Source organism: Pavona decussata, unplaced genomic scaffold, assembly GCF_977016875.1.
Source record: "Pavona decussata unplaced genomic scaffold, jaPavDecu1.1 SCAFFOLD_93, whole genome shotgun sequence".
Taxonomy (NCBI): domain Eukaryota; kingdom Metazoa; phylum Cnidaria; class Anthozoa; order Scleractinia; family Agariciidae; genus Pavona; species Pavona decussata.
This window is the reverse complement of record NW_028145510.1, coordinates 1,440,880-1,465,504: the sequence shown is the minus strand read 5'-3', so window position 1 is coordinate 1,465,504 and position 24,625 is coordinate 1,440,880. Positions and strand designations below refer to the sequence as shown.

The following is a 24,625-nucleotide window of genomic DNA, read 5'->3' as shown; positions in this document are numbered from 1 at the left end:
AGTTTATGGATTGATTGTCTACAGTTATTAGTTTAAAACGTCGTTGCTCCTCTCAGTTGTATGTTTATGGAACTTAGCTATAATTAAATATTTGATGTGGCTTCTGAGTGAACAAATCTATAGTGTTCAGAGAGGGGACTTAAACCCGGGACCTCCGAATTAAAAGTCGGAACCTACCGCCAAATTCCATACCATATTCCATAGCATATTCCATAGCATATTCCATATTCCATAGGCATGGCATGTTCCATAGGCCATACCGGCATATTCTTATTTATTTGAGTCAATTAACGAACGGATCAGCGGGTAAAAAAACTCATGGTGGACGGTGAATTCGCTTTTATGTGATGGACGTATCTCGTTACATAACAGCTTTAATGAAACTCTTACAGCGTTTTTATTACAATCAAATTGGTAAGAAATGTTAAATCTTGCTTCGTGGAGAAATTTCAAAGCGACAGTTATCTCATTTCCTGGTTTCTTGCTAACATTTGTTAATGACACGTTCGATAGAAATGTAACCCTGTTAATCGAATTTCACAATTTCCACCTCTCGTTTGTGAAACACAAACTGGATTACGGCCAATATATCTTAACCGATTTTCATAGACAACGGATAGAACTTTCCACTGATATGTAGAAGAGCCTGTGAGAACGAGCCACTTTTACAATTTATTCCTTTGAAGGTGGGCTAAATCACATGTTGCTCAAAGTAAATAAACATTGTGCCTATAGATTTCACACAGTAATTAAAGCTTATGATTGCAATTCATCACGTTGTAAACGCGGAAGGTCATCATTTATAGCTAACGAATTAGGAAGTTTTGGATGATCTGTATTATCCAAAACTAACATCTGCAAGTTTTGCAAAATTCACGATCTCGCCAGTGGGAAATTTAGCGAAATCTATCTAGTAGATAAGATTTGAATATGAGGTGCTTATGGATAGTCAGTCTTAAACTTACTTTCTGAGCAAGAGCAAGCGATCTTCGCCTAAAATAGCCTAATTTATAATTTATGTGTATTTGGAGACACCAAAAACGCAGAAACACTTTTAGGCTAACAAAGAATAATGCTGGTTCTTAATTTAACAAAAGATGATAGATTCTAAGCTCAGTAAAAAAAAAAAAAGATGGAATATAGATCTATGTTGTCGTGAGCGTGGGACAGGGGCTTTCACTCATGTATAGATTTCCTAAATAAGAAGATAATTCAAGGCAAAACAGCGGATCAATATTCAGCGTTTAATTGAGTCTTCTTTCTATGGCTTGTGTTTAACAATTGCTTAAGCTGCACGTTCAGCGTTTTTAGTCTTCCTTACATACGCAGCTAAATTTCATGTTTTACTTTCAGCTAGCATTTTTACAGCAAATTAAATTCCAGGATTTTGCAGTTACTACCAACTTATCTCCTGATGCATAAAAATGTTTTTTTTTTTTACAAGTTTGCATTTAAAGGAAAAATATTAGACTACGTGTTTGTCAGAAACTCAAATTCGCTACAAATAGGCGGCTCACAAAACTTTGCGGGCTGAGCTATTAGATGTAAAATTGTACATTACGTCATGGCGACCATGTTGGTGATTAGGAACAAACGATGTGAGCAAATTTTCTTTTGTTTTAGCAGCAACATGGCGATAATGCAAACCACCTATATCAAACATAAGGCAGAACGAGAAACCGAGAACTGGGTTGAAAAAACGAGGCACAACCGTTCTCAATTTTTTTTAACAACTCCGAGATGTTTCACTTCGAATCGGGATTAAACGTTCTTTCGAATGTTTGATATAGCTCACTCAAACCATTAACAACTCTTAGAGAAATTCAAATAAAATGTTGCCCACATTTTATGATAATTTAGATCACATTTCGAAACCACCGTGATTTTAATTTCTTTTATTTTCATGAATTATTAATGACTTTAAGACGTTCACACGAAAGTTCTACGTTTTTGCTAAAAACCTTAGTATAGACAAATGCTTCAACACACTGAAGATATTAGCGTTTGCAGGTACCATAGTACTTCAATTTTCCCAATGTATGGTAAGATTACCCAGACAGAGAGAATGTTATCAAGATACACTAATGTAAAGAAGCAGAAACATAAGATATTAGTGTTTATACGCTACCATAGCACTTCAGTTTCCCCAACGTATGGTAACCTTGCTCGCCGCTCTTGCCAGTATCGCCAAACCTGAGCTGTCTAACAGGAAGATGTGACTTGTCTGTAAGGAGACCGCTGTCCTCCCGCCACACGCCATCATTCGCATCACAGTTGCATTCATCTCCGGGGTCTGCACATGAGTTGTTCATCCCGCATGCGCACCTGCCACTCTCAGAGGCTCCGCCCCAGTAGGTCATAAGTAGTCAGCAACATGAGGGTTCCAGCGCATTTTTCAAAACTGTACACAAACTGAACCCCAACTCACACACACTCATCGCTTAAATCAGCCCAACTCATCAATTTTCGATTATCATAAATGACACATTATTTAACCCCAACTCACCTATCATCAATACCTTTCTCAAGCCCTTTAATACAATATTTGATTTTTTAAGACCACTGGCTTGATATACTTTGATACAACAGCTGAAAAAATACTCGGTTCCATATCCTATGCATTTTCAACACACAACTCCACCTTAAACTACGTATTTTTTACCACCAACTCATCAATCGCTGATTTGAATGATGAATACAACACTTTTGAGCTCTTGTTTGGATATAATTAACCTGTAATGGAGAAAAAATAATCATAAATCTGAATTACAAATGTTATAATTCAAATTTATGGATGTTGTGTGACTGGGTGTCATTACTGTCACGCGTGACGTTGTGTGACTTGTCATGAAAATGGACAAAACCCTTGTCGGGGGGTGCTCGGTTGGCTGTTTTTTGCCTAGCCCCAGCTAGGTCTTTTTCCCGCCGCTGACAAGGCGGCTGTCGTCCCTTCCCATTTTACCTCTGGGAAAGAGGTTGAGTCCTGGGACGAACTCTGAGCACCCCCCTGGAACCAGTGGGGCCTGAGCGGGCTCACCCTGGAGGTACCGTCCACTGGAAGACATCCCCCACTACTCAGTAATTCACCATCTGCACAAGCCGTCAAACAGGTTTCAGTCAGGGGCCAACTGACACCACCCTAAAGCTTCACCAGAGTTTGTGAACTAATGTAACAATGGCCCGATTACCTATATATTACACTCAGTTCTGAAATTTTTACACTTGTGGTGCTATTTTTCTGTATATTGCGTAATATTGCTTGACTTGGATTAATATGCATGCGCTTTTCTGCATGTACACGTTGACACAACCCAAAGGGGACTGGACACTAGTCTTTTATTTAACATGTCCGCCATTTTGTAAAGAGTTTGTGTTGGTAAATTATCGTTCATGTTTTGGGATATTTGGACATTTATTTCGCCACTTTCATCGTTCTGATGTTTGTAGACGCTTTTTGAGGTAAGAATATCATTTATCTTGCACCCAACAATAGATTTTTTTATTGGATCGACTCGCTATCGAATATTCGTGAGGCCGTGACTGTATCGATAGAATGAGCTTATTATTTTTGCACATCAACTAAATCCTTGATTGGGATCCAAGAGTTAAAGGCATCATTGTATCCTTTCCACTTTACCAAAGCTTGTTTCTTCTTGTAATCTCTCCTGATGACTTTATCGATTCTGAATATCTCCTGATTAGCTTTCAATAATTCTGGTTCATAAAAGCTCCCTTTAATCTGTTCATCGTTCAGATCTTTTAGTTTGTATGTGATTGGTGTAGTGTATTGAATTTTATCGATAATGAAGACCTCTTCTGTCCAGTTTTCTGTATAACCTCGATCAAACACTTTTCTTTTATACTTTGATATTCTAACCTTGTCACCAACTTTAAATTTTGGTTTGGATGACAATTGTGTTAAATTTCCATGTAGATTGAAGTAAACAATTCCTTTATTTTTTTTCTTAGATGCCTCTGTCGGTGTCATTTTTATTGAACTGTGTTTAGTGTTATTATACTGCTTCAATATTTCAGGCAAAATATCCAGATACATTGTATTGCCTTGAGCAGTGAATTTTTTCCACATTTTATTTTTAATCGTCCGATTCCATCTTTCCACCACTGATGACTTCTCTTCATTTTCAGTCGAATACAGTGTAATGTTATGTTTATTGAGCAAGTCTTTGAAATGTTTGTTGTAAAAGTCTGAGCCTTTATCAGTCCATAGATACTTTGGTTTTCGACCCTCTTTGAATATGCTTTGAAATGCTTTAGTTATAGTCTCACCTTTTTTATCTTTTAATGGGACAATCCAGCCGAATTTACTGAACACATCTATAGCCATGAGAAGATACCTGTTACCTTTATTCCATTTACTGAATTGTTGCATTTCAACAAGATCAGCAGCCCATATTTCATCAATATTATTTACAATAACACGCCGCCGAGTAAAGTTACGCCTTATGGGTTTATGCAGCTCATTGGCTAAATTTTCCTGCCAGTTTTCCTGTTTACCCGACGGCTTTTGACGTTTTTTGGAACCCCAAGACCCAGTTTCTGTTTTGTATTTATCATATTTCGAGCCAACCAGTGGCCCCACTGACGATCATTATATGGCACATTATCCAATGCTTTTACCATCTTTTTGTCAGCTTTGTTTTTACATTTTTTGTCATCTTTGCAGACTGAATAATCAACATCATGTTGCATGGCTATTGCGTCTGTTTTGCCTGTTGGTTTATCATAAATTTCCAATATTTGCCCTGTTTTGGGGTTATATTTTACTTGTTTTCCCAAATCATTGTATGGACCAGTGTATTTGTGCCCTGGAAGTACCCAACCAGCTTTGGGTTTTGGGAGCTTGCCAATTGCTTTGTGTATATCAATTGAACCACCACTTTTGGGTCGTCCTTTGATTCCTTTATCATACTCAGCCCAATTTGGTGGATGCCAACCAATGGAATCATAGCTTGAACAACTTGGTGTATTATGATATTTTTTTCCAATTTTTACCATACTTGAACATGGATAATTTTTGTATTTTTCTAATGTCTTTTTTCCAGCCTTGCCAGTCCAAAATTGGTTAGACAATATTCCAGTATCTGTGCTGAATGCACTTTTGGCAATGTCTCCAGATTTGTATCTATCAAAGACTTCCTTTGTTGATGGAATTAATGTTCCAACAACATCCATCGACTTCGATGCAACCTTACCAGGTGTACCGAGTTGTTCCAAAATTGTATCCAAATTACCACCATCAAGTTCTTTTCGGTCAGTTTTGTACCTTCTTTTTTGTCTTACTTTGGTTGATAATTTATCAAACATCTCTGATCCAGTCTTTTGAACAAAAGGAGTTGCTTTAGAGATAGCATAATCAATAGCTTTCTTTTGCAATTTAGGGTTTCTAAGTGCTTCAGACCCATAATATCGACCCATTTCAACTGCTTTCTTTCCCAACCATGGTATTGCATGTTGAATTAACATATCAGCACCAGTTGATGCTAAAGTATCCATTATGCCCGCCCCTTCGGACGGGCTATTTAGTTTCCCTGTTTTTTAACAAATTTGGTTTTAGTTATACCACATTCAGCACATGTACAGAAGAACATGAGCCGACCATTTTTGGCTTGCTTGTAACCTGAAGGCTGAACACATTCAGTTTGTTTCTTTTGTTTAACACAATATGATTTCACCATTTATATCTCTATATTATATTAATTATCATTAGAGTCAGACTCATAATCTGATTCACTCTCATCATTGATGAATTCTCTGTCAGACTCATGCTCACTGTAGTCACTTGAATCATCTTCAGAATCTGATACATAATAACATTCTAAACAAACATCTCCAAAATGATCAGTTTCTTCTTGACAATCTTCGCAAAATTTTCTCATATACTATTGATTAGATAATTTTTTAAAATATTGGATTATAAAATTATGATTGACACTTTGATTGTTCATGTCAAAATGTGCATTGTGGATTGTTTTCAATATACTTGTACCCTTTTGTCTCTCAAATAAATAATACAAACACCAATAACCACACAATACTGAATCTCTTTCTTGAATTTCATCACCTGAATACATCAATCGTTTGCCACTTGTTGACATAAATTGCATAATTTCTTTTGGCATAATTAACCCAAAACTATCAAAATATTCTGCATATTTGTCTCCGTTTCGATAAGCAACCCAATGTGTACCTGGTCCAATCTGTGAATCCAGGTTAATGATACCAACTTCATCTTTTTTCATCTTTTGTGGTAAATTATCTCTGCTGTAAATGCCTCTGAAGTGTTTTATTTTGAGTTTTTTGACCCAATCAATGATATCAAAGTACTGAGTGGTTTATTTATGAATTTCACAGAATGTCTCCGATTAATGGAATCCCCTTGAATGGACTGTTTTTGCCTAACAACAGACCTTTTCCTTTTTTGGTTTTTTTTTCCTTTGCCATATTGATCCCATGTACCGAAAAATGGAGGCGGTCTATAATTAACTGGCAGGACCAAACCACCATCTTTTTTGGTTGTGTTTGGAACAAAAACTGGAACCGATCTTCTGGATCTACTTCTATCCACCTGCAAGCCTTTACCCATTAATGCATTCAAAACCATTGGAATGCCAATTGAAGCCAATAATGTCCCCAGAAAACCTCCTGATTGTGCCTTAGTTGGTTTAATTACAATCTGTCCACCAGTATGTATTGCATTGACAATTTGCTTCTTTTGTGCTTCAGTGAGCCAATCTTTGTATTTTATTAATTGATCAATATGATTTTGAGGAATGAGGAAACCACCAACTTGTCCTCTACCAAATATTTTATTGACTCCCACATTTGCAAGCCCAGAAAGTGCTCCAGTAGCTAATGGTCCAACTGCTTTTGCTGCCATTGGTAGTAATTTTGTGCCAATTTTGAATAATGATGACCAAAGACTGCCTCCTTGTTGTACAGCTTTTCGTATCTGTGTTTTGCTTATTTTAATATCTGCTCCAGTTTTGTTTTGCATTGCCTTTTTCAACCTATTTATTTGTGTTTTGGTTAACATCAGCTGATCCGGACCAGTTAATTCAGAATTTGATAATCTTATTGTTATTGCTGAATTGTTTTTTAATGCTTTTGCTAGTTTATCTTTTTGCCCAATTGATAGTTTTACTCCATGTGAATCATGGCGAGCCGCATGCCCTAGCAACCGATTTTGCCATCCAACTTTTTCCTCGATCACTACAGGAGGCCTATTGTTTACGGGAGCGCTGTCGACAGCTTGAAACCACATTTTCGGTGCAACACGAGCCCCAGTGCGTTGTAAAAAGTTTACAGCAATCAACATTCACTCACTGCGTGCAGTCGAATATTTCCGGTTCAGTCAAAAACCTCCGGACAATTCAAAAATCCAGAGAAAAATAAAGTTATCGTCGATGTGCAGCGGGTATTAAACACGGCAAAGCAAAGGCGACACACCCGATTGCTCGTCCTTATCAGGCGACTCACCCGAGATAAGAACGGCCGAGTTCAAAATCTCTCTGTGAAGAAATTTCTAATATTGTTATCAGAGTTAGCTCACGAAGCAAAGGCGACGCACCCGATTGCTCATTGTTCTCAGGCGACACACCCGAGAGAACAACTGTGACCTAACTATGTCTTTTACCTTTACATAATAAAACCGTGAATATTTAGCCGGTATTTTTGGACACTTTTGCCGCACTCAGCGTGGTGAACATTGATTGCCATATTTTGGTCTTACCGCCTGAAATACTATAAATACTGTACCGCAATAATATCATCATAAAAGGCACTTTAAAAATACATTTTGTGTTGACTCTGATTCTAAGAGTTCGTATACACGTGGAAAATGGAAGCTGGTGATCGAAGCCGTTACACATTTTCCCAAATCACGAAATCGCGAGTCCTGATCAAATATATAACGTAAACATAAAAATCGCGCTTACCTTTGCGGACGGATGAAGGATGACGATTGACTTTATTTATGATTCAATTATTGGAAAATGATGTAGAAAATTAGCTTGCCGAAAAATAAACTCTAAATTTGCATCGTAGAGACGATGGGCGAACAAATCATTGATGTTATGGTTCGTCGATAGCGCGCCAATTAGATTGGCGGGAAAACGAAAACATTTAGTAAAAATTGTCATTTTTCCGTTTCCGACGGTCGATGTGTAGTCAGGCTTCTGGACAGATCGGAGGAGTTTACGTTTCCAGTTAACTGTGCGTTTCCACAGAAGCAAAGCTTTCTAGTCACAAAGACTTCATTGCCTTACCGCAAGCTCGATCTAGACATTACACGCGACTGAAATAGATTCTTTACTATACTGTTGATAGATTGCTGCTTTCGAACAGGAATTCGATCATAGCAACCGTCACTCAACCTAATTAGTTTTAACACCTCTACGCGGCTCCTCATGATAAGTTGTCATATCTTTTATATAACTAACGTTACATTAAAAATTTTGGACAATTTATCGAAACTAGTTTTCCATCTTTTTGGATAATTTCAGCTTCTTGTTCATATAATGTCAGCGCATAAACTGAATATGCATTTCCTGCTGTACCAGATAATTCATAATGAAATGTCAGCTTTGTGGCACCATCTTTGATATCCATTTTTTGTTTTGTTAAATCGAAATACACGAATGAAAATAGTGTTTTGAAATTGTTGACATTCAATAAAGTTCCTTGACTGTACTCATTGTTTGCATGCACATATTTGAGAATATCTCTGTAAACTCGACTTGGTTCAGCTTCTGGAGTATAATGAACATCAGGATATTCATTGCCATTTCCAACTGTCAGATGACAATTTGACATTTTTTTATTATCTGCTACATTGAATGTATCATACAAAAATGGATTTGCTGCTTGTACCGCAAGATTCGCATCATTGATAATGAAAACAAACACATGTCTTGGCTTTGAAAGACCACTTGTTATCTGAAAATGACCACTTCTTTGTTGTGATGAATTGCTTCTTTCAATATTTTCACGCAAATAAACCCATTTATGAGGCTTCAGGAATGGACTCATGTACAGTGATTGTCCTTCTGAATTGAAAGTGATTCGTGGCACAACAAGCTCCATTCTCGTAATAATTACACGACATGCTGCACCTCCGGTTCTCCAAATTAGAACAGAATCAGATTCAATTTGCAAATTTAATTCCAATCTTGTTGATGGCAATAACTCATCTATCAATGCTTCAAAAAAGGAGTATCGATTCAATGGTATTTCTGTATTGACAACAACTGATGTTCCTAAGAGCGCTTTTCTTATTTTTGCCCCAGCACTGACTGCGGCTTCTTGAGTTCGTGGTTCTCTTGAAGTATCCAAATAGAAAAACTCATTTGTTGCTGTTGATTGAGCATATCCTGGACTATATTCCAATAGATTCTTGATATTTACACAATGATTTGCATTATTACAATCATATACCATTTTACCATTTAATCTGATGTCGAAATCATGTATCAAACTGTAAGAACCATTGACAATATTATTTTCATCATTGGCTGCAAGATTGGTGTTATCCATTTTTTGGACTTTGAAACCAACTGATATTCTTGCATTATACCAGTCAAAAGGGGTAACTTCTCCTGTGTTATCAACAACAAAACGATAACCATCTTTCTTTTGTGATAAATTATTTCCTGGATTACCAGTATTCAATGGTGTCTCCAATTGGAAGAAGACATCTTCGTATCTCTCAATGTATTTTGGATTTCTGAATGATTTCATTTATACAGATATGTTACATTATTTTCATTTCCTCCTTCTTTTGAGTTTTCCACCAGATATCATCTGATTGACTCTCTCAGCTATTTGAAAATCAGTCAGTGGCTGCTCCATTTTTGGTTGGCTCATTGTCACTGATTTTGTTTTGGAAGGTTGTTTTTTGCTCAATAATTGAATTATTTTATCACCTGCTTTATTACCAGCAAACTCACCAGTTTTGGTGACTGCTTTTTCAGCTGCAGTTTTGGCTCCTTTTTTAGCTAATTCTTTTGCTGTTTTTCCGAAAAGTTTTGATCCAACTGATCTGAAAACATCCATAATTCCTTCACCATGGATATGTTTTATCGCATAACGACCCAATTCTGGGTCAAAACGTGGTTTAAATTCACTTTGTCGTACCATATATTGATATATTATATTAAACTAGACCTGAGAATCAAGCTCATGAACCAGTCAATGCCATTCAAGTCAATTGGCCGACCCAAAGCGTCAGTCACTGTTATCCCCATTTCTGAAATAGTTGATTTGGAAACTGGGCTGAATAATGCTCTTTTTGGCTCAAAAGTAAAGGGATAACTCCTTGTTAAATTGTCAGTGGGTATCATTATCAGTGTATTTGTGAATCGTCCATCACTGAGGCTATCAGTTATTATATCACAATTAATGTTCAAAACGTCAATATCATTGGTAATATTTGGCAATTTTGCCCCGTGTTCAGTTTGGTTAATTAACTTTGGTTCAAATCCAATAAGTGCTCCAAAATTAGAGTTTCTAATATCAAGCTTCCATTGGTTGTCCAGCTCAATGACAACTCTATAAGATGAAAGCACAAAATATAGATTGATTCCCTTGCTGGAAGATGGTTTATCTCCATTTTGAATTATTGATTGAGTGATATAATCATCAAGATCATCATATGAATACATTCCATCAACAAATGTGATTGTCTTCCAATTTGTACCATTATCTGGGCTGTATTTGATTGTATTATTGTTGTATCCTGCATTGACATTATGCCACGAGTACGTCATTGAAACTCGATCCACAGCTAGCTCATGTCTCATTGTTGTGTCAAGCTTCAATGGTGGATCAAATTTGATAATAAAGTCTTCAGGCCGACTTCGACCTATTTTTTGTCGGTTAACAGATGAAATATGTATCGCTCTTTCTTGCATATATCATTACATTATATATTGTTGCAATAAATCAATGAGTTGTTTGTTGTTTATCAAGCCAAGTTGATTCAATTTATGGGCTATCTGTGAAAATTCCTCTTTGACTCCATTATTGCCAGCCAAAATGGATCCACCAAGCAATTCCATTCTGTCAATCAAATCATTAGCATCATTGAAATAAACAACACCAGAGCCCAATTTCTTGAATTTTTTGCTGGATTTATGGATTGGAATCTCACTGAGTTGGTTTAATTCATCAAATACCATTTTGGCAATATTGCTGTATTTCTTCTTTGAATTAAATCTCTTGGTCAATAAATCGATTGTATCGAAATCAACCTTTTTGTCCATTACTTTGCGTTTATCTTTTGTTGCCACAAGTCTGAGTCGTCCTATTAATTTTGGAATATCAATCATTAGTCCACCATATTTCCCAGAAGATGATATTTTGTATGCATTTCTCTTTGGTTGCGTATAAACATAACCTTTTTTGATGGTTTTCATTCCTTCTGGGATTATTTTAATGCGCCCTCTGTATTTTTGTAATAATTTTATATCTTCATTAATTTTATCAATTTTGTCTTTATTCTTGGTCTTTCCTTGGCCCTTGGATAAAGGACCCTTTTTTGTTCCAAGTTTTTTCAACATTTTGCCAATATTTGCATCATAATCATTGATATCAATATCCCCTTGCATAGAAGCTTGGAGAACAGAACTCGGAGGTGCAAGATCGTATTGAATCAATTTTTGGATATCATCATCATCAAAACCAGCATCCAAATTAGATGCAAAATCAGGTGACATTGATGGTTTATAGCCAATTGGTAGCTTTGCTTCTAGTGATTGTGGTTGTGTTTCAGGCTGATAAGTTAACATAGCAATGTCTTCCAAACCTGAAGTCAACGCTTTTTGGTTTTTCTCCAATTGTTCAATCAGTTTGTCTTGTTTTTCATCTTCTGTAAAATCATCATCTGATTCTTTCATTTTGATTTTCAATTTTATTGATTCAATGGGCTTATCAGATGTAATTTCAATCTTTGTTTTGTATTTCTTGGCTTCAACAGCATGTTTAATATTTTCTGATTGAGTAACTAATTCAAGATTATCGATACAATTATTTTGTCTATTTGAGTCAATTTGATTAATTTGCATTTTTTTAGGAATATCACCATAAAAACATTCATAAACCAGTCTATGAATATATACAGTCTTTTGTGAAAGACCAATTGGATGTAATGTTATTCGCATATAATCATCTGGTTGTTTTATTCCAATTGAAACTTTTTGTTTTTTTATTATATATTTGACCATATTTGTTAGCTCCATAATTCGTATAAATATTATGATAATAAAATACATCACATTTCATTGGTACATTTTGTGGTGATTTATATTTCATTCCCTTTCTTCGAATACCATCATATAACATGTTTTGTTGTTGGGTAACAAGTTCTAAATTATTAATCGAGTTATCTTGTTTATCACAATTGATGTGATGTATTTGATATCCATCTGGAATTATTTTTTGATTAACAGACTCCCAAATCATTCGATGAGAATAACATTTGTTTTTTCCATTAATTGATGGACTAACACTTATTTGTAAATATCCAGTTTGTTTTAAATAACCTTTTCTTGGGATTAATTTCTTTTTATTGATTATATACCCATCAGTTGAACATCCATAATTGTTGTATATTGGATGAACATAATATGTTTTTTCATTATGAATAAAAGTCTTTGCAGCTGGGTTGATAGAGATTGATTCTCACCAGCAGAAAAATCCACATATGCGATTTCTGATTTTTCATTTTTTATCTCCATTTCTATACAAAACTATATAATCACCAAACTCTTAAGCCGAAATTTTTCAGAGTTGGTCCAATTTAAGAGACAAACATGCTATCATTGAGGTGTAAAAATTTGAAATCATAATGGAATTGTCCGGTTATTTTAACACAATTAATCCCTGTAAAGTGGGAAATCAGTGTCATCCATATCATGGCACATACGATAATACATCTTATTGATAATCTTTTTTTCTCTTCGTGTAAACTCATTGACATTATCTTCAATTGGTGGAAATTCCATTAATCTATTGATTGTTTTCAACTCATCTTCAGAATACGGAGCATTCAAAAAAGCTTTTCTGGCTTGATGCATGTGTTTCATATTTTCAGAGGGTGTCACCAACTCAAGATTTTGGCTTGAATTGTCTTGGCGGTCACAATTGATGTGATTAACTTGCATTCTAGGAGGAATTATTGATTGATTTACAGCTTCATAAACCATTCTGTGGGCTTGACATGTATTGTATGGTCCAGCAGAAATTACATAGTAACCTTTTTCAGATAAGTATCCTTTTCTTGGTTCCAATCTTTTTCTATTTGTAATATAACCATCAGCTGATGCTGCATAGTTTTGAAATGTTGAATGAACAAAATATGTCTTGTTATTGTGATCAAAGGTTTTGCTCATATTCTGAATATAAATTAGATTACATTAATTTGCATAACCGGTTTAAACCGGTTTTTGAAACATGTTTTGACAAAGGGAGGAAAATTTAGGTTGTAAAAATTTACGTACCGAGGATTTAGGTTGCAAAATTTAGGTACCGAGGATTTTTTCAGCTGTTGTATCAAAGTATATCAAGCCAGTGGTCTTGGAAATCAAATATTGTATTAAAGGGCTTGAGAAAGGTATTGATGATAGGTGAGTTGGGGTTAAATAATGTGTCATTTATGAAAATCGAAAATTGATGAGTTGGGCTGATTTAAGCGATGATTGTGTGTGAGTTGGGGTTCAGTTTGTGTACAGTTTTGAAAAATGCGCTGGAACCCTCATGTTGCTGACTACTGTCATATAAGTACAATCACGTGACACCCACCACCCATGCATATTGTAAAGAAAGACGGAATCCTTGTACTCATACTTGATAAACTGTTCACAGTGCAAGAAGACTGTGGTGAGGCTCGCCAGCTGAGACAGACTCACTCCCGTGTTGTGAATGTCAAGTAAATAACTCCCCATGTCTTCATATCCGTTTACCGATGTTCTGCTTTCACTATCGTGACTGATAACTGTCACGCCAACTCCATTCTTATCAGTCATATTGCAGTAAGCTATGAATGGCTCTAGACCTCCCACGCCATCTGGATCAATAATGTAATTGCCTTGCTGTGCTGTAGGATGGAGCCTCTTCAAATCACTGCAGGACTTTGGCATAAACATCGCGTCGTTGCCTGTAGAAGTAACCAACAAAAAATCCAAATAAATATTACTTGCTGAATAACGTCATAACATGAAACGGCAACAGTTCTCCCGTCAGATTAAGCGTTGGAAAGAAGCCAATTTGGTCCCGGGAAAACAGGGGACAGAGATCAGTTGGCGAGAAGCCGCTGAGCCAACCAAAATTCTGAACTAGCATTATCCAATGGGCCAGCTTTTAATAAAAATCTATATACCCTAACTGTGTATAAAGTTCCAGTTTACCGCCTTCATTAATGTACCATACTTGGAATCATACTTTTCGAATACACGAGGCTTTCAGAATTTCACAACCCCTCCCCCCACCCCATCGCGCGGGTATGAAAGTATTCAAAAAATTTGGCAATATAATTTCTTTTTTTTGTTGAATCGGTTCATCTCTTCTCTAAACCTTATAATTTCATTTAAATAAATGTAAATATATAAAACATGTATTTCGAACTGCGAATGAAGTAATTTGCATTTACTTTGACGAAGGATAACATTGCTTAGAGTTCATAGACTTTTTGCCAGTAAAATGTCTTTGTCCGTATTCGTTCTGTTGTAAACCGGTCAAACCGGGACACTACAGTGTATTACGGTCTCATATTTTGCGCGGTCTCTTGACCTTATTTGGTGAAATAACGTAATGGTGTAATAATAATTAAACATATTTGGCCTTTTCTCGCGGTCAAAATTTGTTGACGTCATCATACATGATTTGTATTGTGAGTTCTTCCTTCTAAGGTAGCAGCCAAGAGAGATGTTGATCTGGCCTAAGCTTTTCTAACACGACAATGACTGCTGTAGGTTTTCATTCTTTAAATTTGTCTCAGCAAAAAAGTTGGTCAAACTGATCCTGGCAAATATAAATACTCATACGCATTAACATATGATATATGAGTTTATACAGTACCATAGCATTTCAGTTTTCCCAGTGTGTAGTCACCTTGCTCGCCTCTATTGCCAGTATCCCCAAACCTGAGCTGTTTAACTGGAAGATGTGACTTGTCTGTGAGGAGACCGCTGTCCTCCCGCCACACGTAATCATTTACATCGCAGTTACAACCATATATGGAGTCTGCACATGAGTTGGTCATCCCGCATGCGCACTTCCCATTCTGAGAGGCTCCGCCCTAGTAGGTCATTTGAGTTGAATCACGTGACACCCACCATCCGTATGATTCGTTGTTAAACCACAAATGCGAATGATAACACTCATACATGATAAACTGTTCACAGTGTGAGGAGACCCTGGTGAGACTCGCCAGCTGAGACAGACTCGCTCCTGTGTAATGAATGTCACGTGAGTAACTCCCTTTGCCTTCATATCCTGTTACCAATGTTCTTCTTTCACTGTCGTGACTGATGACTGTTACGCCAACTCCGTTCTTGTCAAACGTATCGCAGTAAACCATGAATGGCTTCAGACCTCCGTCGCCATCTGGATCAATAGTATAATTGCGTTGTTGTGCTCTAGAATTCAAATTCTTCAGGTCGCTGCAGGACTTTGGAATGTTTCTATCTGTGGACGTAACCACCAAAAAATGTGAATAAATATCATTTGCTGAATAACCAAACAAAATAAATAATGACTGTACTCCTTCAGATTAAGTGATCGAACGCAGCCAGTGTGACCCCAGGAAAAACCGGACACTGTAATCAGTCTAAATTCGCAACGATATCAATTAATGAGAAATTGTTTATCTATGTGCTCTGACTGCGTCTAAGATTAAACATGGTTTACTGCCTAAATTTTTCACAAGAAACTTAAGTTGAACCTACACTAACGGCTACCTCTCTACAACGGCCACTCTTTTTTGTCGCGGCGGACAGTCCATACATTAGCTCTTGTTTAAATGCTGCAGTAAGCAATGATATAGCGAATGTTGCGAACCTTGCTCGTTTCGTCTTGTTAACATTTTGATTCAAAACGTTATTTACGTTTTATTGTGTAGTTTATCTATATATATTATTTAGGATTGGATTGCCATTATAGGCTACAGTAAGCATGAACTTGGCACAATAAACATGTTGTACTTCCCGAAAAAAAAGTGTCATATTACACCCCTACCTCCCCATAACGGCCACTCAACTGTACTATAATTTTCGTGGGCGTATACGTAGAAATGTGCCAGCCTTTCAGAATTTCACATCCCTGCGTGCTAAAGGTATCCAGACTTTTTTGCAATATGTTTTGGTATTGAACAGTTCAGCTCTTTTTCAGAAATTATTTGGCATTTGCTTTTACGAAGTAAACATGCCTTAAACCTCTTTCATTGGGATCGACCTGAACGATAAAATCGTGATGGAACTCTGTCGTGGGGCTATTTGCCCCACGGCGGAGACCAGGGGTGGCCACTCAGTCAGGTTCGAGCGGAAGCATGTGATAAGGGGGAGCTCCCTGGGACGTGAAGAGGAGAGACCCTGGGAACGAGGTTGTGGGCGGATGTCAGTTTTTCAAATCGATCCCAAAGGAGTTCGATAATTACCGATATGGGTATGCTGTCGATAGCAACGTCGATATTGTGACGGCATCACACAGGATTTGTATTGTGACGTAATCATTCAAAGGGTATCAACGAGTTGAGAATTTCACCCTCAACTTCGATCTAATTCATGACAAGTTTGCATTAGTCTAAGGAAACAACCCGCATGTCTCTCAGTAGCTCTACTGTCCATTTTTTTCTTGCGGCCGCTTGAAGACCTCAGAATCAAACCTCGCTCAGCAAAGCTCTTCGATCAAACAGACAGCTGCAGCGGTACCTTAAGTGGAATTTAGCGAACGCACCGATAAATTTATTGAAACGTACGTAACAGTTCCATCAATTGTAATTTCCACAAATCAGTAACCAGCGGTTTCTAGAACAGAAACAAATAAATACACTGAAGCTAACGATTGACTACAAGAATAATGCGAGCGAAAGGCAATAAAAAAACAATACGAACGACAAACGGCGAAAGGACAATATGAACGTACCTGGCAGCTTGGATACATGGAAAACGACAAGAGAAATTGACATGAAGACGATCTGCTTAACATAACTTACTGGCACTAAGCGCCTACGAGAGTGTACCGCTGGCGACTCATTGCCGCCGATGCTGCAACATGAAATATGAGTTAAGCGAACGCCTCGAGCGAGCGAAAAAAAGCTGTCGATGGAAGAACGAAGGTAGCTCTGAAAGTGCAGATACAGATTAGCCAACTGCTTTTCTTTGCGATGGGAATGTTTTATTTGAAAATGGCAATGGATTTATTTGTAAAGAAACCGAAGATTCATCAACTACTAACGAGCAACTCTCCGAAAGTCCTCCCAGTGGTGGGAGCTAATTTTAACAACCACTTCGATGGCGACAAGAAAATTAGCTTACAAGTTAATATTCAATGTTGTCACCCCAGCAGGGAGCTCCTCTTAGTCAATAATTTGAGCTAGTTACCATCAAGAATCCTTATTGAAGTCTTGTATCTTCAGTGAGGTGTTATAACAGGTGACTATAATATAGCTGAGCGGTAATACCGAGTAGTTACTTTGATATTCTGATATTCTGTTTGGTTCCATCAAATTGTGGCTTCGTTAGAATTTCGAGTTTCTTGAGTTCTACAGGTAATTTTTCTTGGCGTTTATCATTCAGGTGACTATACTCCTTCACGCGCTCGTTCAAAAACTTCGCCTCCATTTACTTCCTCCCCTGACATAAACAAACTCGACAGACGAAAGACCTTGATGATGTGGGTTCCGATTTAGAAAGCCGCGTAGCATTGGAATTGACAGAAAATTAACCAGAAAAACATGGCTCGAAAGCATTGCAAGCCAACTGTTCAGGTTTAAGATTACCGTTTGTTAACAGATGGAGAGAATTATATCAGAAACATAGGATATTAGCGTTTATACCCTACCATAGCACTTCAATTTCCCCAATGTATGGTAACCTTGCTCGCTGCTATTGCCAGTATCGCCAAACCTAAGTTGTCTAACAGGAAGATGTGACTTGTCAGTGAGGAGACCGCTGTCCTCACGCCACACGCCATCATTCGCATCACAGTTGCATTCATATCTGGGGTCTGCACATGAGTTGTTCATCCCGCATGCGGACCTGCCACATTCAGATGCTCCGCCCCAGTAGTTCATTTGAGTAGAATCACGTGACACCCACCACCCATACATATTGCGAAGCAAGATGGAATTCTTGCACTCATACTTGATAAACTGTTCACAGTGTGAGGAGACTCTGGTCAGACTCGCCAGCTGATGCAGACTCATTCCTTTGTAATGAATGTCACGGGCGTAACTCCCCTTGCCTTCATATTCTTTTACCAATGCTCTGTTTTCACTATCGTGACTGATGACTGTCACGCCAACTCCGTTCTTGTCAGCCATATCGCAGTAAACTATGAATGGCTCCAGGCCTCCGTCGCCGTCTGGATCAATAATGTAATTGCCTTGTTTTGCTGAAGGATCGAAATTCTTCAGGTCGCTGCAGGACTTTGGCATAAACTTCAAGTTGTTGTCTGTAGAAGTAACCAAATAAAAATCCGAACAAATATCATTTGCTGAATAATGTAATGAAAAGAAACCGTGACAATTCTTCCTTCCTTCTGATTCAAAGCGTTGAAACGCAGCCAATTGTAACAGGGTTTTTGGAGAATTTAGCTCTGTGGCAGAGCGACAGATGCCCGGTTACCTTCTGGGCTCTTAATTTCTCTTGCGTAAGCTTAGAAAATGACGGTAAAGATATTACTTTTCGCGACTTTAGAAACTGAAACTCATTTATTATTTTAAAGAACAAAAGGTTTTAAACACCTATGTGATTTGTAAGTACAAAGGATGTGATTGACCAAAACTGAAAGAGATCTACTTTTTTGAAAAAAGTCTAACAAAATGGGGAAAACATTCACTGTAGACTCAAACTGATAGCAATTGATGAGAAACTCATGATTCATGTGTTTACTCTATCTAGTACGTTTATAGTTGGAGTTTACTGCGTTCACTTTTCCTACATACCTCAGTAACATTATTTTACGCCTACGTAAAAATTCTCCAAACCTTCCAGAATTTCACATTAACCGTGAGGTGAAGGTATGCGAGTTTTTTGGCAATACGTTTTGTCAATGAATAGTTCTCCTCTCCTCTCGAATTATTGCTACATGTGGAGCGCGCGCAGCGAGCGATAGGCAACAACATAATCAGGGCTTGTAGAGCTAGGATTAATCAGCTTTCTTTTGCATTTTACCACAATGTACTGCGCAACGAATAATTCCATAGATTCGCTCTGACGAAGGGCTAACACTCGAAACGTCAGCTGCGAATCTCTTGTATAGCGAGTAGGGTTGGCGCAGTGGTGAGAGTACTAGCCTCCCACCAATGTGGCCCGGGTTCAATTACCGGACTCGGCGTCATATGTGGGTTGAGTTTGTTGTTGGATCTCGTCTTTGCCCTGAGAGTTTTTTCTCCGGGTACTCCGGCTTTCCCCTCTCCTCAAAACACAACACTTCCTAATTCCAATTCGATTTGGAAAGTGTCCCCAATTGGTGCTCTGCGCTAAAGACATTGACACTTTTAAGGTTAGGGTTAAAAATAAAGTAATCTATTTTTTTATTTATTTATATATTTATTTATTTATTTATTTATTTTATTTGACGGTGGCCAAATTGCCTCACCAACTCTGTCGATAAAGCCAAACGTTTATTTCTACTCTCCCATGCACGCAGTACCATAGTTTCTTCAGAGGAGAAACTAACTTTCTTTTCTAATTGCAAATATAGCCTCGTTTAATTGTTTCCAGGATTAATAAGACGAAATGAATTCTAGCGAATACGAAACGATTTGGTAGCTTACCCATCGATGAATCTTTTTCAAATAGCTCTGAGTTATTTTAACAGTGTATGTGTTTTGAATAAATGCAACTTTATGCACAAAAATGAATGAAAGTGTCGTGCACTTCTTCGGAACCACTGAACGCTGCTTTATTTTTCACACTAAGCTCCGATTAGTATTCAAATTGTCGAGTTATTCCGTGAAAAGTCGAGACTCGGGAAAAAAAAACCTATTTACCGAGTGGCCAGACATTAAATGCTTTGTTATACAGCCACCGAATACAACTTTGTACTGCAACTTTGTTCCTTCAATCGAAATTGGGGAGATCCGCACCAGTTGCAACGCCTTACATGGTTGGTCGAGAGGACAAAAGAACGAATAACAAAACAACGCTCTCAACCCTAAAAAACAATGCAGCTGCAGGTTATGAGGGTCCAGTGAAAATAGAGCTTTTGAAGGGTGCTGTTCTACTATCTAAATCATATGTGCGAAATATCGTTATATACTTCATAGTTTAGAAATAAGTCATCATTTTTCATTACTTAGTATGGTTGCAGAAATTTATTGTAACGTTTGCTCCTGTTATGCTTTTCCTTCGCATTGATGACATGCTAGGTCACATGCTATCGTATCCTGCGCGGGCAACAATTGCTTAATTGTATCCAGCGGAGGATACATTTGAATTCAGCTAAGGTCACGTGATCAATAACAGGCTGGTGACCAGCGGAAAACGCAGCTGTAGAACAAGAAGTTTTATTTACCTCTCTTCCTCGGAGCCGAACCTGAACCTTTATACCCTGGGATTTCTTTTTTTTTGTATGAGAAAAACAAAGGCCCTGCACATGCGTTATCAGTTTTGGTACATTTCTTCGCCGCATACTCGACCAAACAAAAACGTGAAATGGCCAAATCCAAGTTTTTGTGGAGAACGTGAGCACACGACGGTTAATTTTTCATTCTCCCTCTCAACTTCAACGTCGTTCTCACCTGTTCTGTTATTGGATAGTTGGGATACATTGTACAAGTTGAACGAATTGGAATAATTGCGAAGTTTCCAGGTCGGCCCCTTGGCTGTGTTAAAAGGGAGTAATTAATGCTATTAAATCGCAAACGTTGGTGTTACTTTCTCACCTGGGTATCTGGCCATCCCCATATAGCGGGAAGGCGCTTCCATGTAACAGGCCGGACAGGTTTCTCTCGAGTGAGAGTTCAAGTCACACTGATTCGTGTCCAGCCAGAAATTCAAGCTCAGGCAACTTGGGTCATCAATGCACAAATCAAGGCAGTCGGAATAGGTGTTTGTGACTCTGGAGCTGTAGTTTTTGTAGAAGAGAGCGAATCCTCGCTGAGATCTTTCTCCTCGACACGATTCACTTCTGGTTTTTATGACTTGAAATAGCGACAGGTAACACATCAGGTTGAAATGGAGTCCATTCATTTTTCCATGCCCTTTAATGTTGCTGGTAAATTAACGTCTCTGGTGAGTGCCAAAAGCAAAGCTTAGTTCAATCACTGTTTCCGGTAATATTTGCTTTATACAATCTAATATTTGCTAAAAACCCGGTGTAAACACAGATATATATTTTTCACTGAGTCCCGCCGAGCTGTCGGAGGAAGGAGAGGTAACAGAATTACCAAATATATGCTTTTTTTGTCATCTCACTTCGAGAAGCTACCTTCCTCGATATTAAGATAGGTGTGCCTGGTTATCACAGGCAGAACGTCAAATGGGAAACAAAAGCATCATCATTTAGTTGAAAAGCAATTACAAATAATTGAAATAGTGTATGGCAGGTTCACGTGTTTGCAGGGAAGTGTGTTTAATTTCTTTCTACGTCGTTAAGGGGGATAAAATACAAACTGGGTTCTTTTCAGATCGCCCAATGAGACTTTCGTTTACAACGTTTTGCAGCACATGCTTTGGAGTGTTAAATTTAGAGGAAGAAGTTTGAACAAAAATTTACATGAAAAGTACATCGACTGGCGCCTCTCGTTAGTGCACTTCCTTGCTAGGCTTTTTATTGTTTGATTTTACTCAACATTTCGGGGGAAAGAAAGCAATTAATCGGGATTTGTTGAACTTTCTTCCAGCATCATAAAACCATAAACGTTTTTTTTTTTTTAATTTCGCCTGGGTATCTTTTACTTTAGTTTGGTGAACTTCAAACTTACGCGAAAATTTTCGACCAATTTTGCCCGATTTGTGCTCCACGAAAAATGTAATTTCTGACGGTTGAGTGACTAAGGAACGAATTAGTCAGAAATTACTATTCTGATGGCACGATTGAGAGGTTTTAGTATTCTCAAGGGACAGTTTTGAGTATTTACTGTTTTAGCGGAAAATATTAATCATTCTAGCTCGGTCAGTCTTCCTGTTCGCTGCTTTCAAATTTAGTTAAATTTTTTCTATAGAGTTAAGGGTTTTTTGTACCTCTTCCTCCAGGTTCCGTGCCGCTGCATTAGATGGGGAATACGTTTCCACATATTTTTTGGCCACATCTAAAGAGTGTTTTTTTAGTGGTTTTTCCTATCTGGCGTGGTACACTTAATGTTTCAAGCTTTTCAAGTTAGACTTATGTTGTAATAAGTATATATTCTTGGTTTTTACGTGACGTCTCCAAATTCCAGAATTCAAAACCGGGAGGCCTACAAAATTTTTACCTGCATTCAAGGAAAGATTACCTAAAAATATGTCTTTCCACAATTTCTTAGCTCGATGTCGTACTTCCTTTTGAAAATAGAACAGTTACAATTTCCGAGTTTTCATCGCGCGTGATAGTCAAGAGGACGGCCGTGACAGAGCTGTTCCGTATCTTAAAATTGTCTTGTTCATTCTAAACAATTTAAGTTTGAGGAGAAATATTTATCTCAACATTCGAAAATTCACAAGGGAAAACAAACCTCTTTTCTGGCAAATATGAACTCCAGATGTTTTTTCCTATTTCCGGCCGCCATGTTTGTGTCCCTCAGAGGGACACCAACATGGCGTCTCCATACTAAGCTCTATAAATTTGTGTGAAACATTTTGTCAAATAACTCAAGTATGGAATACCGCACAAACCTGACACTTGGACAGGTTTCTTATTTACTTATCATCTATAACTTGTCAATTTCTTGATTTCATTCATGGAATGGTTTCAATTTTTTTTTTCACGCACACGGCAATGGCGTGACAGTGAAAACCGGCAATTAGGACACATTGTTGTTGTCGGATGACTGACTGACCATTCCTCAATAAACTATTTCACATTGAATGGCTCGTTATACTGTGGTCAGAATTGAATTCATCAGTTAGCTACTAACGCAAAGAGCTTTGTGTGAAACAATTGAGCTTCATGTCATTTACCTTCAACACTATCTAGTAAAGTCGTAATCAGTCTTTAGGGCTTAAAGGCATCCTCTTTGGTCGTTTGCAGACAGTTTGTGTATTCAGCCAAGGTAATATCAAAAGATTTTACAGCAGTTAAGCGGCATCTCCTGGTAATTGTAACTTAAAACTAGCTCCAAGAAGCAAGTTATTTGCGTCGAACCGAACTTAGGGTACTCTGGCAATCAGTCAATTTTTAATAAAGTTTGTTGGGCATGTTTTCGTCTCAAAAGTGTCTGTTGACCTTTGGGTTTTGATTTGCAGGTGTTTTACCCTTGAGCATTGTACGGCTTTATTCTATTAGCCGAGAGGTAAAGGCGACAATTCTTGTTTCCGCCTTAAGAATAGAAATCCTTGGTGTTTGTTAAATTTTTAGATCAATGACATATATGCTTCCTGATAAGCATAAAGTTGAAAAATAATAACGAAAATAAATCATTTACCTGTGACGTAAAATTATCTAGACAACAAACTTTCTTATATTTTAGTATTTGTAGTGGTTCTAGAGAAAGTCAAAATGCGTTTTCAGACTCGATATCTGCATTTCCATCCTAGACCAAAACGACATTGCAGTGCACTTGTGCTCTCTAAAAACGACAACAAATCCTATGTATATCGCCGTTGTTCAGTGTTTATTCCACTGCTCTATGCAATCTAGTTAATTTGAATTTTCGGATCTGTGCAGAGTTTGTTACCCCATAAGTAATCACCTATATTTAAACGGCACGAGTGTAGGCTACATATAGCCTCTTGTTATCGCTAAAAAAATCTCTGGTTAACCCAAAATTTGTTTTTAGATTTCAAAAACCCTTACAAAGATTTTCTTTACCCGTACAGTCATAATTATAAATCGCGCAAGGCTTCCTTTGCCACTGTACTTAACCCTATCAAGACCGGGGGAAGAGCGGATTCTTCCCGCGGCTACTTTCAACCTGATAAACTTTTTAAAACTTCAGCAAACGCCAAGAACTTCAGGACTTTTTCAGAAAATTATCTCCCAAAAAATTGATATGGTCAGTTAGCGTTCATTGACTTTGATGTTGCCATGGCAACCAATTTTTGACAGGTAGTTTTTTTCATAAAATGAAAGATCCATTTCTTAAATTAAGAAAAATTAATTTTCTTACTAAAACGTCTCTATTTTTAGATATGTTAGTGTTCTTTGATTGGTATTCATTACGTTACGTTCAATATTGGAGATTTCCGTAAGTTTGGGGGAATTCAGAAACCCAAGATGGCGGATCCAAAATGGCCTTCATTTGGCAATC

General features: G+C 37.6%; 2 protein-coding genes across 2 annotated transcripts; both read right to left on the bottom strand.

Annotated features, from left to right (window-relative positions):
• Nucleotides 1-1,248: 1,248 nt before the first annotated feature.
• LOC146473515 (contactin-associated protein 1-like) lies at nucleotides 1,249-15,274 on the bottom strand. The gene is made up of 3 exons (XM_085118069.1): nucleotides 15,091-15,274; nucleotides 13,793-14,170; nucleotides 1,249-2,362 (listed from the first exon to the last, which is right to left on the bottom strand). Exons 1-3 carry the CDS (start codon nucleotides 15,272-15,274, stop codon nucleotides 2,118-2,120), a joined length of 807 nt encoding a protein of 268 aa, XP_084974195.1. The 3' UTR covers nucleotides 1,249-2,117.
• A 2,787-nt stretch (nucleotides 15,275-18,061) lies between these two features.
• On the bottom strand, nucleotides 18,062-21,428 carry LOC146473514 (contactin-associated protein 1-like). The gene is made up of 2 exons (XM_085118068.1): nucleotides 21,114-21,428; nucleotides 18,062-18,670 (listed from the first exon to the last, which is right to left on the bottom strand). The coding sequence occupies exons 1-2, from the start codon at nucleotides 21,426-21,428 to the stop codon at nucleotides 18,062-18,064; spliced, it is 924 nt and encodes a 307-aa protein (XP_084974194.1).
• Nucleotides 21,429-24,625: the final 3,197 nt, after the last annotated feature.

Excerpts from the sequence above, each read along its gene's own strand:
- LOC146473515 (XM_085118069.1), bottom strand. The coding sequence starts at position 15,274 with ATGACCAACTCATGTGCAGACTCCATATATGGTTGTAACTGCGATGTA. Across the intron at positions 14,171-15,090 it reads GGGAAAACTGAAATGCTATG|GCAACGACGCGATGTTTATG; the intron begins GTACTGTATAAA and ends TTACTTCTACAG. Across the intron at positions 2,363-13,792 it reads GGTGTCACGTGATTGTACTT|TTATGACCTACTGGGGCGGA; the intron begins ATATGACAGTAG and ends GTTGCTGACTAC.
- LOC146473514 (XM_085118068.1), bottom strand. The coding sequence starts at position 21,428 with ATGAATGGACTCCATTTCAACCTGATGTGTTACCTGTCGCTATTTCAA. Across the intron at positions 18,671-21,113 it reads CCAGATACCCAGGTGAGAAA|TTTATGCCAAAGTCCTGCAG; the intron begins GTAACACCAACG and ends AACAACTTGAAG.